The 24,120-nt window shown below is 40.6% G+C and overlaps 2 protein-coding genes across 17 annotated transcripts in view; one reads left to right on the forward strand and one right to left on the reverse strand.

Annotated features, from left to right (window-relative positions):
- RIMBP2 (RIMS binding protein 2) overlaps window positions 1–4,723 on the forward strand; it is a 305,822-nt gene extending 301,099 nt beyond the window's left edge. For 8 of the 13 annotated variants that reach the window (XM_042234493.1, XM_042234494.1, XM_060400741.1 and 5 more), the window contains 2 exons: window positions 1,056–1,190; window positions 3,306–4,723. In XM_042234493.1, the coding sequence (XP_042090427.1) occupies window positions 1,056–1,190; window positions 3,306–3,494 (324 nt within the window). In that variant the 3' untranslated portion in view covers window positions 3,495–4,723. Of the gene's footprint in view, window positions 1–1,055; window positions 1,191–1,685 lie in introns of all 13 variants that reach the window. The other 5 variants (XM_060400742.1, XM_060400744.1, XM_042234497.2 and 2 more) reach the window with 1 other exon arrangement.
- An 11,576-nt stretch (window positions 4,724–16,299) lies between these two features.
- The window catches only part of PIWIL1 (piwi like RNA-mediated gene silencing 1), a 38,343-nt gene continuing 30,522 nt past the window's right edge, over window positions 16,300–24,120 (reverse strand). For 3 of the 4 annotated variants that reach the window (XM_060400745.1, XM_060400746.1, XM_027980234.3), the window contains 3 exons: window positions 19,606–19,731; window positions 17,326–17,473; window positions 16,300–17,162 (listed from right to left, as the gene is read on the reverse strand). In XM_060400745.1, the coding sequence (XP_060256728.1) occupies window positions 17,046–17,162; window positions 17,326–17,473; window positions 19,606–19,731 (391 nt within the window). In that variant the 3' untranslated portion in view covers window positions 16,300–17,045. Of the gene's footprint in view, window positions 17,163–17,325; window positions 17,474–19,605; window positions 19,732–23,198; window positions 23,772–24,120 lie in introns of those variants that run through there. The other variant, XM_042234504.2, reaches the window with a different exon arrangement.

The following is a 24,120-nucleotide window of genomic DNA, read 5'->3' on the forward strand; positions in this document are numbered from 1 at the left end:
GCTCTCGCAGCAGCCACAGCATAACCTGAGACAACACAACCCCTCCGCGGGCTGACGCAGCAGCCACAGCCTAACCTGAGACAACACAACCCCTCTGCGGGCTGACGCAGCAGCCACAGCCTAACCTGAGACAACACAACCCCTCTGCGGGCTGACGCAGCAGCCACAGCAGTATTCTCTCCTGGCTGACGCAGTAGCCGCAGCAGTAGACACGCTGTACTCTCTCCTCCCACGGCTGACAGCCGTGACGCACCAGTAACACGCCTGCTTTCTTTAGGTGGTGCTCATACAGGCGTACTGCACAAAATAGCCCCTGACCAAGCGAGTACCTCATGACGCCCGTGCGCAGTGCTACAGATGATCTCAGCTATTACATCGTCACTATTTACACTATGTGGAGCGAGAGAGCCTGAACCCGCCATCTTGGCTAATTAACTCTCTCCCCACACATGCATAGGCATGTTATTGAGTAGAAAGGTATCAACTGAAGCAATCACCTCTAAGGAGGTATCGACAGTTTCATCTTCCTCTATTGTGTGGATCCTTATAGTGAGACTGTAGTAAAGCATAGGATGAACCATACAAGGGGGAACTGGCTGTCCCTTCAATCCTGCCTCTGCCCCCACACCCCCAGCTCCCCTCTCTCAATGTACCTGAGCAATAGTATTTTTACAAGTTCCCTAGGGACTCAGAGGTCAGCCAGAGCTGAGAACTAGGAAGTGAGATGCTCTCGAGGAGTGTTTCTAAGCATCGCTGATCCTAAGACTCACCCAGGCCTCTTGGCTGGAACAGACTCTTCGGCTCCACCACAGACCAAATTGAGACTTGGGGTGGGGAGGGGGAAGGGGGGAGATGGGCGTGACCCTGCACTTCAAGCACATGGCCAAGGTCATTCTTGTGACCAGGGGAGTTAGGAAACACTGGCGTCCCGAGCTCTACCACTTTTGAAACATGATAAACTCACTACTCTGAGCTATATCTCTTTAGCGAAAGCAAGAAGTGGGTTTCTGGGAACAAGGGTCAGTCATTCTTCTTTCTCATCTCTGTGTTTCTAGGGGGAGCTTAACGGGCAGAAAGGGCTTGTACCTTCCAACTTCCTAGAAGAAGTGCCTGATGATGTAGAAGTCTACCTTTCCGACGCGCCATCCCACTACTCGCAGGACATGCCAACGCGCTCCAAGACTAAAAGGGTAAGCACAAGCACTCAGCATGTTTGACCCCCTCCCGCTCTGCCGTAGATGGTCTAATACAGCCTGTGCGTTGCTCTTTTATATCTTAGGCCAAAAAGCATAGACCCTGAGTTTTCTCTCTGCCCTCCCATGGGGATTGTGCCCCCAAATTCTAACCACGTTTATTTGTTCCACAAAAACGACCCTTTCATCAGCCTGCTTTACTCACAAAGGAACTTCCCATCCTACATCCTAAGTGCACATTTCAGTCTGATCAAGAGTGAGGAGGGGATGGCTAGTCCATAGATTCGGTGGCAGTAATGGATCGTTTGCCCTGTTAGGACTTTAACAGATCCTCTGAACAAAGGTCAGAGAACTTCTCAACCATATATAACTATTAGATGACATTCATGTTTAGTGTCTCATTTTTATTTTTATTTCATCACTGCGAGTTTTTATATATTATATTTTTATATATATATATTTTTATTTCTTTGCTCATCTGCTTGGAAACAGAAGAAGAGTGTTCATTTCACACCTTAATCAGGCAATGTAGCCTTCACGTAAGTGAGCAACTGAAGATACCTATAAAGATACCAGCTTAAGCTACCTTAACTGGACCAAAGCGGTAGACTTAAGGCTTCACTGTGGGGTTAAAAAAAAAAAAGAAATATGTCTCAAAAACCCATTGGACCTAAAGTATTACTTGGTCTCAGTTGTAAAGCAACTGAATTTGCAGTGAAATAAATCATCTTTAATAATTATTTCCTATGATTTACATTAAGAATATTTGAAAGGCCAACATTGGGAACATATTTCTTAACAGGCTAATTGTTTGTTTACACAGAGTGTTCCAATGTCTACTCATAATTAAAGCTGCATATTGCATTGTTAGCCACTCTTGGAAAAAGCACAACCTAATAAATGTTTACTATGGAAATTTTACTTTAAAATAAATGCAACTCGAGATCGAGCTGAGTAGTGAACAAGAGGTGATCTAGAGTTGGCACTGAACACTTCCCATGCTGGCTTGAGCAGCAGATGGCTTTTTCTTAAGTGACCACCCCTCTACCTTACAGGAGAGCTGGTGCTTCTCCTCAAAGCACAAGTGAGTGTCCTGAACACAAAAGCGTTTGGTGGAAGACTGCTCTGTTGGTATACCAATGCAATACTAAGTTTAATGAAACATGCAGCTCAAACGATTGCATTAGATGGAATAGATGGTATCTTCAGGTGTACTTTGGGATGCTTTACTAGGTGTTTTCCATTAGAATTAGACCTTGATTTTAAATCCAAGTAAGCTTGAAGCCCCTTGGCTCGTATCATTTGCCTGTTGAATAATGAACACTCATATTAGAGAGAGGTTTGCTCTGGTGAGGTAAGGGAGTAAGAGGAATTCAGGCATGCCCAGGACCAGAAACGTGGGTGAGGCCAGTTGTCATGCCTCCCATATCGTTCTGCTCTTGCAAAGCAGCATTAAGCACTGGCGTGTACAAAGTCCTACCATGTGCTCTATATTGACAAAAAGACATCCTTAATATCTTGGAAATAACAAAAGCATACAATAAGGGCCTTTAAGCTTTCTTTGATTGTAATTAAGGTTCATTTTAGTTTTTTTTTCTTTCAACCGGTGTGCCATCTCCAGTGTTTCTACAGTATACTAACTAATCCAGGAATGCACTCAACAATGTCAGGGTTTTATATACCCAAGTAGTTTTCATATACAACAAAACTTTAAGAACTTTTGTGTTTAAGATTACTTTTGTGTTTAAGATGGGTACTTGGCCAATACTACTCTCAACCTAACTCAAAATAACTCTTTTTTTTCCTGCTCTTGGTCTTAGTTTACAAAGTAAATTATTACCTAGCTTTGTTTTGCCAAAGCAATGGCCACCCCCTCCCCGGAGACAAAGAAACTGAAAACCCAACATTGATGGCTAGACCCCTGTAAGAGATATGCCCTGGGAGAGGTGTGAGCCTCTCATGGCATACTTTAACCCTTGAAAGAAGAAATGATCCACCCTTACCTTTCCTGGTGGGAAACGGGGCAGTGTGGTGTTTCTGATGTTACCGAGTGAGCGGATGGATGTTGTTGACGCTCGCGCACTCAATAAACTGTAACAATGTACCTACTAGGTTCCTCCTGAGGGTTCAGGTACAGCAAGGAGAGCGCCATCCCCCACAGTACATCTCCATTCGGGGTCACCTACGTCATCTATGGGTACTGGTAGTCCTGGGAGAGGCAGGGAAATGTCCTCGAAAAAGAAAAAGGGGCTGCTTTCCAAAGGCAAGAAACTGCTGAAAAAGCTGGGTGCAGTGAAATGATTCATGTGCTTCCGGACAACTTCCAAATCTATGTAATTTTCTTTAATTCCAAACTAGGGCTTTCATGACTCAAGTACTTCCTAAAAAAAACAATCTTCTCCCCTGACACCAGTAGAGAAATGCTCTTTGCACTACCATCCACTTTAAGCCCAGCGCCAGGACAAAGAGCTGCTGGTGCTCCCACCCGCCTCCGCCCACCGCTCTTATTAGTGCCCGGGCTCTGGCGGGAGCTGGGCTGTCTGGTGAACATGCAGGGAGCCAGTAGCTCTTTGTAGCTCACTCCCTACCTGGGATTCCAGTCTTTGTGCATTTGTCATCTGCCCTTAAAGGAATGATTTCAACCTCCCTCCCTTTTCCAAATGCTTGCCTCATAATGCATAACTCTCACTTTAACTCTGGTCTTGAAATTCCTAGTTTAATCGCCTTGATGTTCTGCCTTATAAATGCACAATGATTTGTACTGTCTAATAAAAACTACGGTGTACACTTGGTATGTGTCGTGCGTTCAGTGCTCTCATCCTCACAGACACAGTGGTTGGAAACCAAGCTGTGCAGGCTGCGCAATTTCAGATCCTGGCTTTTCAGCTTTTAAAGCAAGCCAGGCAACACACAGGAAATGTTTACCTATTCAAATCATTCAAAAGAGAGGAGAGGAGATAGCTTTGGTAAAGTACCACACTTCTCCAACCTGCCAGAAACCTGGTAATATTCATTGCTTTCAGTGTTACATTTTGTGGCATATGGATTTACGTTACTCTCATTATTTGTCAAAATGCCATACACAGTCAACAATGAACAGCACACACGTAAAGCAATCCACATAATGCATAAGCCACACCAAAAACATCCTAAATTTAAGTCTCTTCTAAATTATTCCATACCAATCTTCACCATTGGCACTTGAACAAAAAACAGATTTACAAAGTTGTTGGCAGATGTATTTGATGGTTACTATTTTGTAATTCTTGTCCACTTGTAAATTGTTTTTACTCTTTATACATACTTTTCAGACTGCCTTTCTTTTGTAATTTATGGAAGGTTTATAAATGAATGACAAAGCTTCCCCCATTGTGTCTTCAAAAACTATATTGTAAATTGTAATATAATAGTATGTGGTAGATTTATTAAAAGGAAATTACTCTATGTGTGGTTAAGTTCTGCGTGGGTGTGTGCATGTGTACAGCTAGTGTAAAATATTTTATAGAAATAAAATTTGTTATTTTATACAATGCCATTTATTCTGTATGTTTGTTTTAAACACTTTAAAAAATAATAGCAGCATAACTGAATTCTTTTCTCCTGTATGTACAAGAAAAACTCTATAACATTTCCTTTTAGGCACTACTGTTTTTCTAAAATAATTCTGACCTATGTGTGGAGAGTCATTTACAAAATGCTGTCACCCTCGCATTATTGGTGACAGTCCTCTCAGTGGCAAAAAAAATGTAAGTAGTGCTGAGGCATACTCTCGTGAAATACTCATGAGCAGCAAAGACGTGGAGAGTGAGTTCAAACCATATTCATAACATCTCCCTCCCTTTGGCAACTCTAGAATTCAAATGATCTTAATAAAGAGCTACACCAACTAAATACAATAAAATACTACATTTCAAAGCATTTTCCTAAAAACCTTATTTTAAAATCCTCCAAATAATAGGATTTATTCTCACTAACAACATACAAGATGAAAATATAATTCAAATTCATAACTTTATGAAACAATGTATGAACATGTAAAATTATAACTTATCATAATGCCATTCACATCAAATTATGTTTTCACCTACTGCATTAACAGAAAAGGTTATGTTGGACTAATTGATGACAGAGAAATACTGAATGATCTTGCTTACACGTGGAACTTAAAACAGTTAAACACTTAGAAGCAGAAGGTAGGATGGTGGCTGCCAGGGGCTGAGAGTGGGGGAAATGGGAAGGTGTTGGTCAAAGGGTATGAAGTTTCTGGAAATTTAATGTTTAAAAACAAGCTAAAATGCTAGATTAAATGGAGTGTCTTAAAAAATTTTTCAGTCTGAGAAATACCAGTATAAGAAATTAAAGTCTATACAAAAAGTGTGAATGTCTTTAAAGCAACTATAAACTATACACTTAAAAGTGATTGAAATGGTAAATGTTGTTATAAATATTTTACCACGATAAAAAGAAATCGATAACAATTCTTTAAAAAAAAAAAAGTAAAAGTAGAGCCAGGATTAAATCTTTTGAACACATCTACAAGTTTCCTAAAATATGAAAATGTAGGCAAACCCAAAGTGATCCTGAGCTGGACTCAGCTTTGATGAACACTACCAAACATTTAAGGAATACACAAGGCAAACTGTATACAACTTCTTCCAGAGAAGAGAGAAGAAAGAAAAATGCCCACACTCACAAGGCCAGCATTATCCTGTTACCAAAATTAGACAAAGACACTGTAATAAAACTACAGACCAATAGCATCATGAATATAAATTTTAAAAATTCCTTAACAAAATATTAGCAGATTGAATTCAACAATATATAAAAAGATGATATACTCAACTGTGGTTCATCCCAGGAATGAAGGTTGGTTGCACATGCTGAAGAAAAATCTATGTGTTTCACTGTATTAACAGAACAAAAGAGAAAAGCTACTTAGTCATTGCAAGAGATGTGAGGAAAGCCCTGGAAGAAATCAACACCCATTCAGGAAACCAGGGAAAGAAAGGAATTTACCTTAGCTTGATCAAGTTAACAGTCAACATATGTAATGGTGAAAGACTGCCCACTCCCCCTTTCTGTCAAAAACAACACAAAGATATCTGTTTGACTACACCGACTACAACACTGCACTGGAGCTTCTAGCCAGAACAGTAAGGAAAGAAAAGGGAAAGAAAGTTACATGCTTTTAGAAGAAAGAGTAAAATGGTCTTTGTTTGCGGGTGACGTGATTGTTCATGCAGAAAATGTTAAGGGATCTACAAAAGGCCATGAGTACTAAGAAAGCGAACCTGGCACGATGACAGGGTACAAGGTCAACATACAAAAATCAGCTGTAGTTTTGTAAGAGAAGAGGGAGCAGAGGGTCCAACGGTTAGTATCACTGACTCAGTGGACATGACCCTGAACAAACTCTGGGAGATAGTGGAGGACAGGGAAGCCTGGCGTGTTGCAGTCCACAGTGTTGCAAAGGATTGGACACGACTTAGCAACTAAACAACCATAAGCTGCATATTTCCTATACATTTCCCCAACAGGGACCAATTAGACAGAAATTAAAATATAGATATGTGAAATAAAATAATAGAATTAGTTGTGTAGCACCACAACATGGAATTTTTAGGGACAAATTTAACAAAATACACACAAGACTTGGCTTTCCAGGTGGTGCTAGTGGTAAAGAACCTGCCTGCCAATGCAGGAGATGTAAGAGACATGGGTTCAATCCCTGCATTAGAAAGATCCCCTGGAGGAGGGCATGGCAACCCGCTCCAGCATTCTAGAAAATTCTGGAAAATCCCCTGGATAGAGGAGCCTGGTGGGGCCCAGTCCATAGAATGGCAAGAAGTCAGACATGACTGAAATGACAGCATAGCACACAAACAAGACTTGTATACTAAACCTGTAAAACATTGCTGAGAGACTATGAAAAAACTCCAAAACACAGATACATAATATGTTTATGGTTTGGAAGAGTCAGTATTGTTAAACTGCCAATTTCTCTCCAAGTAGATCTGCTGATTTTGTGAAATACTGGTCAAGGTTCCAGCAGGCTTATTCTAGAAACTGATACACTGATTAAAAAGTTATACAGAAATGCAAATGACCGAAGATAGTCAAAACCATTTTGAAAAAGATGAACAAAGTTAAAAGGGTGACACTGCCTAATTTTGAGACTTATTAAGAGTCCCTTGGACTGCAAGGAGATCCAACCAGTCCATTCTAAAGGAGATCAGTCCTGGGTGTTCATTGGAAGGACTAGTGGTAAAGCCGAAACTCCAGTACTTTGGCCCCCTCACGTGAAGAGTTGACTCATTGGAAAAGACCTTGATGCTGGGAGGGATTGGGGGCAGGAGGAGAAGGGGACAACAGAGGATGAGATGGCTGGATGGCATCACCGACTCAAGGACATGAGTTTGAGTGAACTCTGGGAGTTGGTGATGGACAGGGAGGCCTGGGATGCTGCGATTCATGGGGTCGCAAAGAGTCAGACACGACTGAGCAACTGAACTGAACTGAACAGTAATCAAGACAGTGTTGTTTTGTGTAAAATATAGACATATAAATCAGTGGAACACATAAATGCATAATATATAGTAAGTTCATTTTCAACAAAGGTGCCAGGACAATTTAATGGGGGAAATACGGTCTCTTCCAGAAAATTCTGCAGAAAGAGGGGGGATTAATAGGGGAGAAAAGTGACCCTTATCTTACATGATACAGAAAATTTAACTCAAAATATAGAATTAAATGAAAAAGTTAAAACTGTAAAACTTCTAGAAGAAAACACAATAGAAATTTAGTTTGGAAGATGTATAGGACACAATAAGCACAAATTATAAGAAACCCTGATAATTGGACTTCATCAAATTTAAAGACATCTTCTCTTTGATATTTAAGAAAGCAAAACAGAAAGCCAGAAACTGGGGAAAACATTCATAGTGCACATATGAATAGGACAAAAGATTTTTATCCAGAATACCTAAAACAAATTTACAATTCAGTAAGGCCGACCAATTTAAAAGATATATGCAAATGATTTGAACAGATACTTCACAGAAGCTGTAAGAATGGCTAATGTGCACACACAAAAATGGTCAATATCATTAGCCAGGAAGGAAATGCAATTAATAATGCAAACGAGATAACATTACACACCCACTAGAATGAAAAGGCTGGCATCATCAAAAGTAGGTGAGGGGGGAACTGGAATTCTTAGGCACTGGAAGGGAGAACAGAATAGGGTAAAATCATTTGCCAACTTATTATAAAATCAGACACTTGTAAATCCCGTAATTCTATATACTTACCCAAAATAAGTAAAAACTATTTCCACATAGAGGCTTGAACAGAATTTTTTTTTAGAATTTAAAATAGCCCTAAATAAGAAACATCCAAAATATCCATCTGTCAATGGTGAATAGACAATGTGAAATATAATCATACAATGGAATACTGCTTAACAAACAAATCAAGTGGGCAATAAAATGGATTAATTTTTGAAGTACTCTGAGCAAAAGAAGCCAGATACAAAGGAGTACATACTATATGATTCCACTTACATGAAATTCTAGAGTAGTCAAAGGCAGATCATTGTTGCTTGGGGTCAAGGTGGGAAAGACTGTTTGCAGAGAAGCAAGAAGGAACTTGGTGTGAGAGGGAACAGACAGTTTTCTAAATCTTGACGGTGGCAGAGATACTGGAGAGTATAAATTTGTCAAAACTCAGCAAGTTGCACTCACTGACATGTAAATTACAATGAAGCTGATTTAAAACAATGGCATATAAATTAAGAGGGAACAGGATTAGAGTGCCCAAAGATTCTTGTGTTATCTAGAACGGAAGGATATATACTGCCCCGTGCCCCAACCTCACAGGCCCCTGAGGTCAGATGGGAAGAGGCTGGCCTCTAACAGGGTGAAAGCATGCAAATTCCTATATCAGGTGCTTTGTGGGAAACAACAACCCTTTATGGCCTGGTGGGTTCCTGGGCAGTGCAATCTCTGATTACTAGGGCCAGGAGCCCAGTGCCTGCCTGTGCTGAGGCAGCCCTGCCACACCACAGCTAAGGCCATATGGCCCCCCTCTAAAGGGTTCCTTCAAGTCACACCCAGTCAACCCTTGCTCTGGACTTAGGTCAGGTGGGTGGGGAGCATGGGCAAGGATGAACTGGGCAGGGCCTTCTTTTCTAGGTACCCATGAAGGATGGCAGAACTTCTAGTGCTGAGGTGTGGCCAGAGGCTGGGACTTAGGATCTAGGTTTCTAGGCAGCCTGGTTCATTGTTGCCCACATAGATGATTTCACTTTTCTGCCTTGTACAATTCTATTTGAGCTGTTGCTAAGATTTCTGAGTGTCCCTATGTCCAGGTCCCAAGCCAAGATAACTGGATGGGGGACTACCATTAGAGTTTTCAAAGCCCTCTGATGACCAGAACATACAGCCTGGGCTGAGAACGACTGTAGAGAGGGGTCCTTTGATATTCCTATGCATAAATACAGGGACTGGTTGACTGAGTTGAGTTGTTTAGTCATTAAGTCGTGTCTAACTCTTTTGTGACCGGATTGTAGCCTGCCAGGCTCCTCTGTGGGATTTCCCAGGCAAGAATACTGGAGTGGGTTGCCATTTCCTTCTCCAGGGGGTCTTCTGGACCTAGGGACTGAACCTGTCTCCTGCATTGGCAGGCAGATACTTTACCACTGGGGCACCACGGAAGCCCAAGTTAAGGTTTATATTAGTGATTTATCCTTTCAATAAATATTTGAGAACCTGCTATATGTCAGACACCAATAAAGATGCTAGAGAGACCACAGTGGACAAGACAGTGATGACTGCCCTCCGGGATTCCAAGAATCATTTGCACTCTAGTGGGGGAACAGAGTGAAAAAAGTACAACAATAATATGCTACTGATATCAGCAAAGCTGGAGAGAACAAGAAGGTTATGTCTAGGCTTGTGAGATGCAAAAAAATTTAGACGGTGGTCCCTCTGCTGGTGACATCTTAGCTGACCTCAAGGAGCATGTGGAAATCTGGGTTTGGAGCACCAGCAAAGGTCCTCGGGCAGGATGAGGGCACCTGGGCAGTCTACGAGGAGCAAGATAACAAAATGCTATGCCCTGAGATAGTCGTTGGCAAGATTTGGGCAAATGTTTGACTTCACTTTGTTGCACAGACCAGTTTAGGAAGCTTCTCTAGTAATTCAGAGATGGTGGTTGAAACAGAGGATAGGAACAGTGGCTTCAATATTCATATTTTGAAGGCAGAGCCTATAGGATTTACTGAGGAACCCAAATTGTGACATGAGAAGACTCAAGGAGGAGACCAATGGTTTTGTTCTGAACCATATGGAAAAATGGAATTTTTTCAGTCCAATTAACTGAACTGGAGCAGGTCTGAAGGAAATCACAGTTCAGTTCCAGGTATGTTAAATTATTCAACGAGAGGTTCTCAAAGTATAGTCTGGGGACCCCTGTGGCTCCCTAAGGCTCTATCAGGGTTCTTTGGTCAAAACTATCTTACTTCCACTGTTACCAGAGCTGACAACAGATCCTTGCTCAAAACCCATCAACCCCTCCCTTGAACAGGAACTAACATCACTCTTTAAGTCACAGGATCCAGAGACAAAGAAAAGAAGTGATATAAAAACAAAAAACAGAACCAGCTGGAACCAAGATGTCAATGAATCTGACCTTCAGCTGACCCCTAGAGTCTCATCTGCAGTGATTTTACTACATCAGCTACTAAATGACAGCAGCCATGACTGGAAGTTGCAGACCAAAAAAGGACAGGAAAAGGTGGTGACCTATTTGGGGGAAACCCCATCCCGTTCCCCAGAAGAACAATGCAAATACCTCCCTACCATCAGCCTCACTCCTCTCTGTGTTGTCTTCACTCTTTAACATCAAATCTCTCTTGCCAGGTGGGTGAAAATTTATTTGTGAACTTAAGTTCCCCCTTCTCAATTCTTTGGCCGTTAAATAAAGCTTGTGCTGCACTGATCTCAATGTCAATTTCATTTCTGGCTGTGTGAACCCTAATGCAAAAGAACTTTCCTAACAAGGCAGTGTCTCAGCTGGACTAGCACCAGAGCTGGGGTCAACAGAATCTAATTTTGGTAACACTTTAAGAGGTGATTTGCCTTTTTCATTCTTATTCTCTCATAAAGTATTTCCCATAACTTCATGACATGATGACATCATCATTCTAACAGTTAATGGAATGTGGGTTTCTACATTGTTTACAAAAATATAGTTTCTAATGCACAATTTTCAATAAATATAATCTACATAAAAACCCTCCGGGTCCTCAGCAATTTAAGAGGGTAAGACAGTTCCAAGACCAAAGAATCTGAGAACCACTCTATTACTCACTTGGAGACAGTTGATCGTAGGAGACAGGGCTGGAGATGTAAGTCGGAAGCATTTTCACAGAAATGAGTTAGCAAACTGAATGGGATTACCACGTGAAGGAAGAGTAGAAACAAACTCTTTTCTTAGTTCTCAGAGATCCTACTTTTAAGCCTGGAGGCACTGCCACATTTTAAAGTCAGGGAGACCAGGAAGAACCAGCAAGAGACTGAGAAGGAACAGTCAGCCGCAAGGAATCAACAGAGTATGGGATCCCAGAAGCCAGGCAGTGTTTCAAGGAGAAAGGACATCGGTGTCAGATATGCCAGTAGGTTTGCTGATGAGGGCCAGGAATTAACCAATGAGCAACATGGAAATCATGGAGGATCTTGACAAAAGTACTGGATTGAGAGAGGATGGGGAGGAAGGACATTGAAGGCAATAGCGGACTTTTGCTTTAAAGCGGAAAAGAGAAATGAGCTACTGGGGACAGAGGGCCCAAGATGGCTTCTTTGGGGGGAGGAGGATGAAAGAAACAATACCAGTTTTTCAGGCTTCTAGGCAAGAATAAGGAAAAGTGATGCAGAACAAGATGTGACTCGAGAGCAGAGTCCTTGAATAGACATATTATGCTCAAGTGGGTGGCTTTAGCTTCAGCCTGAAGCAGAGAGCTCCCCAGTACTGAGATGCAGCTGGCTAGGTTGCTGGGGTGATGTAAGGGTGTGTGAAGCTCTCACGACCACTCGAGTTTTCAGTGCACTAAAAACCAGGGTTATCTTTAGGGCGAGGGTTCACGTGGTGCTGGAGGTTGACACGAAAGGGAGAAAGTATGAAAGACATCTGAGATCCAGGAACAAAATGAGCTAGACTTGCAGGATATGGAGCGGCACTAAAATAATGGTGTCTGTCCCCAGCCACGTTCATCTGTATGAGAATGGGCAAGTAGACAAATGGTTAGATTTAATTGGTGTTTTAACCAGGATTCAGAAGAAAGTACCATTGGAAAATGTGGGCAAGCCAGGGACTAAAACTGTTATCTGAGCCCAGGTGATATTACAGGACAAGAGGGAGGAGGGAGTGGATATACCTGATGAAAAGACATTCAAAGCTGAGTGTGTTTGCAATGGGGAGGGACCTGAAAGCTAAGACTGAGGGCTAAGAAACACCAACCCCACCTCTAGACTCAAGAGATGTGAGACAGTGTTATTCAAAGGCAGTAGTGTCTGTCCTGGGGAAGGGCTAGGTGTGTGGAAGCAGAGAAATTTCTCAAGTGAGGGACTGCTGACACGTGACCGACCATCAGTTCCAGAAGACACAATGAAAAGCTCTGAATGTGCCTGGGAGAGTGTCAGAAAATCCAACTTAAGGAGCTCCTTTCAGAGAAGGCAATAGCAACCCACTCCAGTACTCTTGCCTGGAAAAGTCCCATGGACGAAGAGTCTGGTAGGCTGCAGTCCGTGGGGTCGCGAAGAGTCGGACACGACTGAGCAACTTCCCTTTCACTTTTCACTTTCATGCATTGGAGAAGGAAATGGCAACCCACTCCAGGGTTCTTGCCTGGAGAATCCCAGGGATGGGGGAGCCTGGTGGGCTGCCATCTGTGGGGTCGCACGGAGTCAAGACACGACTGAAGTGACTTAGCAGCAGCAGCAAGGAGCTCCTTTAAGACTGGTAAAACCTCAGGGATGAGGTGCATGCCATTCATCCCAATGGTTCTCAGTCAGGTACGTGGGGAGGCCCTGACCGCGGAGTCGGGGGAAGGATGGGAGGTCTCACAGGCAGAGGTCTCGAGTTCCCACTGGACTCCTAATGGCAGGACAGGGTGCTGGGCAGGGAAATGTAAACTGCAGCAGAAGCAATGCAGCCAAGAGCCATCTTACAGAGCACGTGGACTTACCACTGACTTGATAATTTGAAGAATTTGGAATTTCTTTATTTCTCACCTGACCTTTTACATGATTTAACTGGGCTGGAATGATGAATGCAAACAGGACTAAATCCAGCCCTTGAAATATTGTATCCGAATGACAGTATTACAGTCATAAATGAATTAAACCTTAAAAACATACAAATTTCTGAAAATGATGTTGAAAACAGACTATTTGACCCATAGAGAACAGAGACAGTATTTACCAACAGAAATTTCAGAATACAGACAAGATTCCTATGAGCTCTAGGGAATGCCATGTGAAACAGAGCTTCAATCAGGGGCAAGTTTTTGGAGTTTTGAGGAAAAAAACCCGTGTACTCAGAAAAAACAGGCAGATTACCTATTATAAGGCACTTCTGAAGCATCCCCCAAAATGCCTGGTAACCAAAGGAACGACCATGTTTAATGGATCAGACAAGATACTGGAAAGGGAGGGCCTAATTAGGGAAACAGTGTTAGACTTTATTTTTTTGGGCTCCAAAATCACCGCAGATGGTGACTGCAGCCATGAAATTAAAGGACACTTACTCCTTGGAAGAAAAGTATGACCAACCTAGATAGCATATTCAAAAGCAGAGACAGTACTTTGCCGACTAAGGTCCATCTAGTCAAGGCTATGGTTTTTCCTGTGGTCATGTATGGATGTGAGAGTTGGACTGTGAAGAAGGCTGAGCGCTGAAGAATTGATGCTTTTGAACTGTGGTGTTGGAGAAGACTCTTGAGAGTCCCTTGGACTGCAAGGAGATCCAACCAGTCTATTCTGAAGGAGGTCAACCCTGGGATTTCTTTGGAAGGAATGATGCTGAGGCTGAAACTCCAGTACTTTGGCCACCTCATGAGAAGAGTTGACTCATTGGAAAAGACTCTGATGCTGGGAGGGATTGGGGGCAGGAGGAGAAGGGGACGACAGAGGATGAGATGGCTGGATGGCATCACTGACTCGATGGATGTGAGTCTGAGTGAACTCCGGGAGTTGGTGATGGACAGGGAGGCCTGGCGTGCTGCAATTCATGGGGTCGCAAAGAGTCAGCCACGACTGAGCGACTGAACTGAACTGAAAGTGTCTTTAATGCTAAAGCTTTTAGTAGAACTCAGGTGTGCATGTTTCTCTTTTAAGGCAAAAACCTGGATTTCAGAGTTTGGGGTTTTATCCTTTGGAAGTGCTGCAGTCAATTCCCTTACAGGTGCTTGGCTGTACTTGTCCTTCAAGGGACCAGAGCAACTGATATTTCCATCACAAGCCAACCTGCAGCTGAAAAAGCAGAGTAGACACCCGGTAGCATCCACTATGTTCATTTGTCCATTCAGTCTCCTCACTATAGCACCCGAATTTTCCTCTGAGGAACCATTCCTCTACTCATTTCTGTATGAACCTCATCTTACGTAACAACTCCAAGTCTACCAGGGTAGTGTGTTCAAGGGACTCAAGGATGTGTAAACAGCCAGAGTTTTGCTACAACTATTGTGGAAGAGATGTTCCTTTCATTGCAGTGAGGCTGAGACATAGATCTAGACTTTGTAACCATCTCTGTAACCCCATCTGATTAGAATCCAGAAAAAGCAGAGCAAGAGACAGATCCCTAATATCATTTCACCAACTAGGTTCTACACATACCTTCTCGACTGGTGTTTGCCAAAATCCCCAAACAATCTGAGATGCATTTAAAAATTCACCCAGTCTCCCCGCTACGAGTTCTGACTCCTAGGTCTGGTCTGGAGCCCAGTAGCCTGTGTTATTACAAAGGCAATGAGGTCATGTTTAACATTCCATCTGGGAACCACTGTGTAGGATGACTAGGAAAGCCAATCAATACTCTTTTTGGCTTAAACTGAGACTTTTTTGGTCTCTTGCAAAAAACAGTCTTTATGAGAAAGTGAAGGTCTTCTGAATACTGCAACTTTTCTGGAATCAACACATTTACTGATTTTTCATGGTTTTTAAAGATATTACAAAGCTTTTTAACTTTAAAGGACAGTTTAAAACCTGCCAAGTATGAGACTTTAATGACTTAAGTTACTGATTAGTCATAAAAATCCATACGTAAAAAAATGCCTCAAATTAAGTCTTTTACAGTTGTATAACTAGACTGACTTATACTCCTTAATACTGTGACACTGTTTAGCAACTTTCACTGATTTTATTGTCTTTAGCATTCTTCTGCAACTTCACAATCTCCTGTGTTTCTTCTAACGTTTAGAAACCAAATAGGTTAAGGAACCTTTGCTAATAGCCAAGAACAATGTTAACAACAGTTATTAGGTCAAAGAACTAAAAGGAAAATAAAATGGTTTTCATTCACAATATGTAAGGCTAAATCCAAAATGTAATTATTTGAAAACAAGTACAAAAATGCTAAGACAAGCAACTTTACTGAACGGCATTAGTTTAAATCATGGTTCCTATGGCCTGTGTATGGCCACTAACATTTACATTCATTACACTTGTAACCAACGTTTAAAGGTGTCCTCGTGGCATATAATTACTCATTCACTTCAAGCCTGCTCTTTGCAAAATTCCTTGAAAATTCCTATACATATATAGATGTGAATAATTACAATTATCAACTTCACAATACACAGACTTCTTAGTCTGCATTTTCTTTCAAGTTATGGATTTCTGGTCTTACACTGTTAAGTTTGAGGTTGCAGCATTTCCTGACAGAGTTTTACTCGAGTTTTCAGTTTCAGATTCATTAAGTGACACTAACTGAGCTTTAATAAATGGAATCATACTCTTTGAGTGTACTCTTCATCAGTTTAAAAAATATAATACATGGAAAGAAAATGCATATGCTTTCAGTAAAAATAAAAACTCCACTATTATTCAAATAAGATGACAGTCATTATAATTTTATTTTATAACAAATGGAATTATGTCCCAGTTGCAAAAAAAAAAAAAATAGTAATGTTAATATAGACTACTGGTCTCTTTTATTAAACAGTATTAAAATGTTTCTTTGGACAGAAATTTAAAATTTTCAACTATCTTTTTTAACCCCCATAATACCTAGCCCCCAAAATGAAATAAAAAATAAGCATACTTCTCCATACTCTCACACTTTTCCTATACCTTGTATAGGTTATTTAATGGCAGCTTTTCCTGTAAAATGAGATCATCAGACACTCAAGTAAAATCCTACCTTATGATTGTAGTGAGCCCTCCACTTTATTCCTTTTCTCTCCTTTAAATTCAAACTAAGTATTTCAAAAACAAGGCCACTGTAGCTTTTACAAGTAGGACTTGCTCACTCCTGAGAACATTTTCATCAAGTAAATCCCTACTTTTCAAATAGTTTAAGAGATTCTGCTTATAGTACAAAGCATCTTCTCCACACTTTTTCAAAACAAAGAATCCTCACATTTATGAGAACAAGATAAAAGAGTAAATCCTAATTTTTAACCTATAAAATAAGTCAATTAATAGCCAAGTTAGAAGTGACTCTAGATGTCCTAGTTTTCCTTCCCAAGTTTCATCTAGAAAGATAACAGTTAAAAAAGTAAGAGCTTAAAAAAAAAATCCCGAAGATATAATTTCAAAAAGAAAAACGCAGCCACATCTTGCCGTCTTCTGTAGGTTAGAGGTAGTAAAGACGATTTGACAGTGACAGATTTGGTTCTCTATGAATACTCTGGCCAACAAGGAAAGCCAGTTTGTGGGCATACTGGCAGGGAGCAGGAACACGAATGACACCCTTTAGTGGAAGAAAAAAAAAAGGTTCTATTACTTTAAAGGTAACTTCTCTAAATTACAAATCTCAGTATTAACAGTAAAAGCCTTTGAAAACACAGCAATTCCATTTTGAAAAGTGAATCTCACTGATGTGGATAAATATCAATTAATAAAAAAATACTTACTGGCCAGTTGTAATAGACGTGACATAGCTTGTAAGTTAACCTCTGTATGTGGTCTGGCTTCAGGCCACTGCTATCATAGATGACATTATAATGTGTGGGAGAAACACTACCACTTCTCACTGCCTGGCTCACGATAAAAAAATCATACCTGGAATTACATAAGGAAAAAACCACATGGGTATGAGGCTTATCTTTTTCAAAGCTAAAGTTAAGATGATTCAAGTTTCCTACAGTAGAAAGATCCTGGATACTAATGTAACCTAATCTTTTCCAAACATGTGCTTCCTTGAATTCAGAACTTGCTATTCATGAACCGTTTGGGAATGCTTATGTGTGAAAGAGGTTTAAGATACTACTTTTTTTTATATTTTAAATACCTATCATTGACGCCTAACGGCATTAACGAATGTTGGACCCGGCTGCTAATTATGACCGTGCACGCTGTACAACAGGCCACTGTTTCCACTCCACATCCGAGGGAGACAGCTGAGCGGGAACAGGCTCTAGAATCAAGAACCAAGTCGTGCAAACATAAAGGAATAGATGTCAGTTTTGGTTTTTTTGTTTTTTTTTTTGAGGTACCAATTAAATATCAATTCAGAGATGCTGTAATCCAGCCTGATAAACATATTAAGAAATTGATTATGTCCCTTAAAATGAGATAAATTATAAAATCAGAATTGATCTACAACAGATTATAGTCATCTGGAAAAATGAGGCTTTCAGAAACACTAAATGATGTGCCCAAAAGAACAGTGAAATCGTAACAGAACTAGAATCAAAACCTTAGTTCCCAACTTAAGCACCTTATCATTCAAAGTAGACTTCTCCAAGTATTTCAGTAGACTAGTAGCTATTAAGTGTTAAAGAACATTGAGTAAAAAGTAATCAAGTTTTTTGATACTTTAAAATCCAACTTGGATTTTACTCTAATTGTTTTAAAAAGTTGTCTTCAGGTCAATGTTATGCCTAAGCTTTGGTTGTCAGAGTAGCAGTAATGTTAGAAAGCACCGTGAGGTCATTCTGAATGATTAGAGAGAGTCCTACAGGAAATGAAACTGTCAATTCTCTTAGCCATTTTGTCCTCCCTCAGTGATTTTCCCCAACAGGTTAGAATCCTTAGACAACTACTGCCTGCCTGAGAAACAGACATAATCTAAGACAAAGAATCTTGAAATAAATATTTCTATATGCTGTCAGCTAACAGGACTAACTAGATCTAAAATCTGCATTATCATTTGTCTACATAAATTTAAGTATAGTAATGCCTCATTTACCTGCAGGAGACATGCTACACATTTAAACTTTGCCCCTTAGGCTGACACTTTACCTTGATTAAAGCTGCCCTTTTTTAAAGGCTCCACAAATTTATGTATAAAAACAGAAACTGTCCTATTCAATCTCGTGAGGAGGGTGTTACTGTGGACTGACCAATCACTTGCCATCAGGAAGGTGACTTAGTGCACTGAACACCATCCCCCACAAAATGAAACTTGAGGACCCGTTTCATGACTTTGCAGTTGAACTGCTGTGTGCTGAGAGCATGAGCATTTGCCCCTGAATGTTCTGGGTGGCTTTCTCATGGCAGAGTGCAGCTCACAGGTACATAGTGTTTACTCATGCATGCTTAGTCGCTGAGTCATGTTTGACTCTTTGTGACCCCATGGACTATGGCCTGCCAGGCTCCTCTAACCATGCACTTTTCCAGCCAAGAATACTGGAGTGGGTTGCTATTTTCTGCTCCAGGGGATCTCCCTGACCCAGAGAGCGAACCCACCTTCTCTTGCGTATCCTGCATTGGCAGGTGGATTTTTACCACTGTGCCACCTAGGAGTCCCTAGTGTTTACTCAGAAGTCACTTTTCTCATCTGCAACTGTATCTTTAGATGGAATTTTCTAACCTGTGGATAACCAAGTACATTATGGATCTAAAAATTTTGATTGGAAAACAATAATCTATGAATGAGGTTACATATGTTAAAAAAAAAAAAAAGCCACAGCAATCTATAGCAGCAGTTCTTAAACTCTGTACGTATAACTAAGGTCATAAATGATAACCCTCTTCCCTCAGAGAGAAACTGCACAGAAACCTCTGCTCACCATGTCAGACACGAAGTTCATACATCATAGGCATTATTAGGGCAAACTAATGACAAGTATTAGTATTTATAAGAAATAAAGTATAAGAACTAAAAAGTAAATATGGTAAAAGGTAATAAAGCATAGAGGTTATGCTAAAAGACAAAGCAGAAACCAATCTTCATCTAATACGGAACTTACCATTCTGGTCTTGTAACCTCTACATCAATAACTGTTCCAGGGAGTGGATTCTGAAGTCTTCCTCCAGACTGAGCAAAAAATCTGGCGTTGACACGTTTCTTCACCACAATGACCGTTAGTCTTGGGCTTAAGATGGTGATGAACGTAGCTGCATTTAGTCAGTCATACTTTCAGGGCACTGAATCATTCATACATTCATACACTCCATTAAAAAAGAAATGCACCTCCCTCTTGGGCATATTATTTATCCAAGTTGTGAAGGAAGATTCCACAACTTGTAAGGACCTGGAGTTAGGACCAGGAATAAACTGTGAGTAGAAAATAAAATGGCAAGGTTATGTAGTTTTTTAATTAGTAAACAGAGCATATAACACACCTAGCACACTAGAATGTTAAACCCAGCATGGCTTTAAAGTTCACAGTCTGAGACCCTTTTCAGTGGACATTTCCTACTACATGGAAAGTAAGTGTGCCCAGTCGTGTCTGACTCTGAGGCCCCATGGACTGTAGCCTGACAGGCTCCTCTGTCCATGGGATTCTCCAGGCAAGAATGCTGCAATAGGGCGCCATTTCCTACTTCAGGGGACCTTCCCCACCCAGGGATCAAACCCACGTCTCTTGCTTCTCCTGCAGTGGCAGGCAGATTCTCTACCACTAGCAAGCACCGCCTGGGAAGCCCGTGGAAAGTAAAATCTTTGACAAGTAAGCTAATATGAGTAGTCTCAAAATCTAATCTGCTTTTCAAAATGACTAGTTGACAGTGTATCAGAGGATCTCTGTGGCTGTCTCTCACACTCAATCACTCCTCAGTTGATCCTTAGCGATACAAGAACATTCTCTGTCACCCTGTCCCTTCCGAACCCCATTCAGGTGGCTTCTTTCCTGTGTCAGTACCACTCCTCTCCCCTAGTGAGCTTTCAGCTCTGTGTCACATTAGATTCACTGCCTCTAACAAGCTTCTTGGCTCTCCTGAGGACAGCCCTTTAACTGGCAGGTCATACGGGGCTTGAATACCCTTTCCAACCAACCCTTTAAGGTTCATTTCAAATTCATTGCCTGATACAATCACACTGTATACACATGTGCACTTGGGAATAAATGCATTATAACATATTAAGCACTTAGTGCTATCGTATAATAAGCATTTGATAAAAAATTATGATTTTCAATACCTTCACTTTCCTCTGCTCTTTTTCTAGCTACAAAATTAGTTCCTTAAGAGCACAAATATACTTTATTCTAAAAACTGGAAAGCAGAGAACCTCACACGCCGTATGGACCTGCCTGGTAATGTTTGACTCAGGTAGGTAGTTCACAGTATACTGTCTAGACTGATGGTCCAGAAGATTCCAAATTGGGAACTTCCACTCATTGCTAAACCTAACTTGTGCTGCTTCGTGGTAGCAGTAAGCAAATATACAAGGGGTAGGAAGATGATTTTACTTCAGTAAACAGAGGACATTTTTAGAAATATCACTGTTTCCACAGTAGAGCCACTGCTGCCCAGCAACAAGAGATCTGCATATTACAAAGCCATCGTCTCAGGAACCCAAAGACAAAGTAGATTTTAGTCCTGGGACATCTCAAGAAATGACTTTGCAAATGTGCTGATAGAAAGAAAGTCACAAGCATGTTGAAGTGACTTTTTGATTTGTTCTTAACCAAACATCCTAAATCAGCTAATCCTTGACACATCTTTATAAAACGCTAATTATCAACATTTCAATTCAAAAACAAATACTGATAACAAACAAATAAGATAACAGCAAATGTTAAAATCCAAACTCTGTGTCTTAAAAGTAAGGGGTAATTCTTGGATATTATTTTACTTTATATGCAACTCAAAACTTTTTTTAGATGAAGTACCTACTATATATTGAGAGCCTACTGGGTATTTTATGAAGTACACTGAACATTCTGGCACTTCTTTCAGCAGCCTTCGTGAGGTGCATCCCGTTTCACAGATGAAGGCGAAGCTGGGATCAACCTAACCAATTCTAAGACATGTTGTCTTGCTCACTAATTTCCGCAGCCCCCAAAGAACAGCACAATTGACAATGTGAAATCTACTGCACGCAGTGGCCTGTTATGCACCAGCACAGGCAATCAATTTAAATCCTCCCTCCCTGCAACTTTTCTTTTTCTAAGGGAGAAAACAAATTAAAACTTACAAAACTTTACAAAGTAGAACAAAATACCAATGAAAAATATAAGCATTAAGAATTTTAAGAGGATAGGAAAGAACATTAACTTTCATTTAAAAAATATTTTTAAATGCTATTGGCATTTTAATCTGAAACTCAATTACTTCAAAAGAGATAAAAACATCCCTGACTTGCTCTGAGAACTTACTGGCATAAGGATCACATTTTAAGAAACGTTTAACACTCAGAGGGGTTCTTTCAGAAATCGGCCAAAAAAGACTTGGAAGCCCCCTTCAGTTTAGCTAGAAATAAGTCATTAATGCTCATCCCATGGGCCGCATAAATCACATGGAGCCCAGATACTGTCAAACGACTTTCAAGACCCTCATTTTCTATAATGATAACAAATGCTGCTGAAAAGGTTTGGCAAAAATAATCAGTCTTCTGCATGAAGCAGAAGCAGATATTAAGAAGAGATGACAAGAATACACAAAAGAGCTGTACAAAAAGCTCTTAATGACCCAGATAACCATGATGGTGTAGTCACTCACCTAAAGCCAGACATCTTGGAGTGTGAAGTAAACTGGGCCTTAGGAAACATTACTGTGAACAAAGCTCATGGAGGTGATGGAATTCCAGAGCTATTTCAGTCCTACAAGATGATGCTGTGAAAGTGCTTCACTCAATATGCCAGCAAATTTGAAAAACTCAGCAGTGACCACGGGACTGGAAAAGGTCAGTTTTCATTCCAATCCCAAAGAAAGGCAATGACAAGGAATACTCAAATTATCATACAACTGCATTCATTTCACATGCTAGCAAGATTATGCTCAAAATCCTTCAAGCTAGGCTTCAACAGTACATGAACTGAGAACTTCCAGATGTACAAGCTGGATTTAGAAAAGGTAGAGGAACCAGAGATCAAACTGGATCCAGAGATCCTCTGGCTTAAAGAAAAAGCAAGGGAATTTTAAAAAAAAATCTACTTCTGCTTCATTGACTGCGCAAAAACCTCTGTGTGGATCAAAACAAACTGTGGACCGATCTTAAAGATATGGGAATATCAGACTACCTTACCTACCTCCTGAGAAACCTGTATGCAGGTCAGGAAGCAACAGTTAGAACTGGACATGGAAAAACAGACTGGTCCCAAACTGGGAAAGAGTACATCAAGGCTGTATATTGTTCACCCTGCTTATTTAACTTATATGCAGTTTACATCATGAGAAATACTGGGCTGGATGACTCCCAAGCTGGAATTTAGATTGCCGGGAGAAATACAAACAACCTCAGATATGTAGATGATACCACTTTAATGGTAGAAAGTGAAGAGGAACTGAAGAGTCTTTAGATGAAGGTGAAAGAGGAGAGTGAAAAATCTGACTTAAAAATCAACATTCAAAAAATAAAGATCATAGAATCCACTCCCATCACTTCACGGCAAAAAGATGTGGAAATAGTGTCAGATTTTATTTTCTTGGGCTCCAAAATCACTGTGGATGGTGACTGCAGTCACAAAACTAAGTTGCTTGCTCCTTGGAAGCAAAGCTATGACAAACCTAGAAAGCATATTAAAAAGCAGAGACATTACTTTGCTGACAAAGGTCCATATATTCAAAGCTATGGTTTTTCCAGTAGTCATGTATGGATGTGAGAGTTGGGGAGGGAGAAGGGAGGGGAGTTCAGGATGGGGAACACGTGTATACCTGTGGCGGATTCATGTTGATGTATGGCAAAACCAATACAATACTGTAAAGTAATTAGCCTCCAATTAAAATAAATAAATTTATATTTTTTTTTAAAAAAAGGCTGAGTGCCAAAGAATTGATGCTTTCAAACAGTGGTGCTGGAGAAGATTCTTGAGAGTCCCATGGACACAGCAAGGAGATCAAGTCAATCAATCCAAGGAAATCAACCCTGAATATTCACTGGAAGGACTGGTGCTGAAGTTGAAGCTCCAATACTCCAGCCACTTGATTCGAAGAGCCAACGTATTGGAAACGACCCTGATGCTGGGAAAGACTGAGGACAAGAAGAGAAGGGGGTGACAGAGAATGAGATGGTTGGATGGCATCATCAACTCAATTGACATGAGTTTGAGTAAACTCTAGGATATAGTCAAAGACAGGGAAGGCTGGTGTGCTGCAGTCCATAGGGTCACAAAGCATCAAACATGATCTAGAAACTGAACAATATGCATATGCAAGCACATACAAACATACCTCCTGGATATTCTAAGCATCTTTAAAAATCAGCTCCACAAAATATACTATGCACTGAGCCCTTCGTTCAACAGTCCCTGATCTCAACTTGCTTACAATATGAGAAAGAAAACAGCGAAAAGTTAAACAATGTAACTTATTAGAACAGC

The sequence above is a fragment of the Ovis aries genome, chromosome 17, assembly GCF_016772045.2.
Source record: "Ovis aries strain OAR_USU_Benz2616 breed Rambouillet chromosome 17, ARS-UI_Ramb_v3.0, whole genome shotgun sequence".
NCBI lineage: Eukaryota > Metazoa > Chordata > Mammalia > Artiodactyla > Bovidae > Ovis > Ovis aries.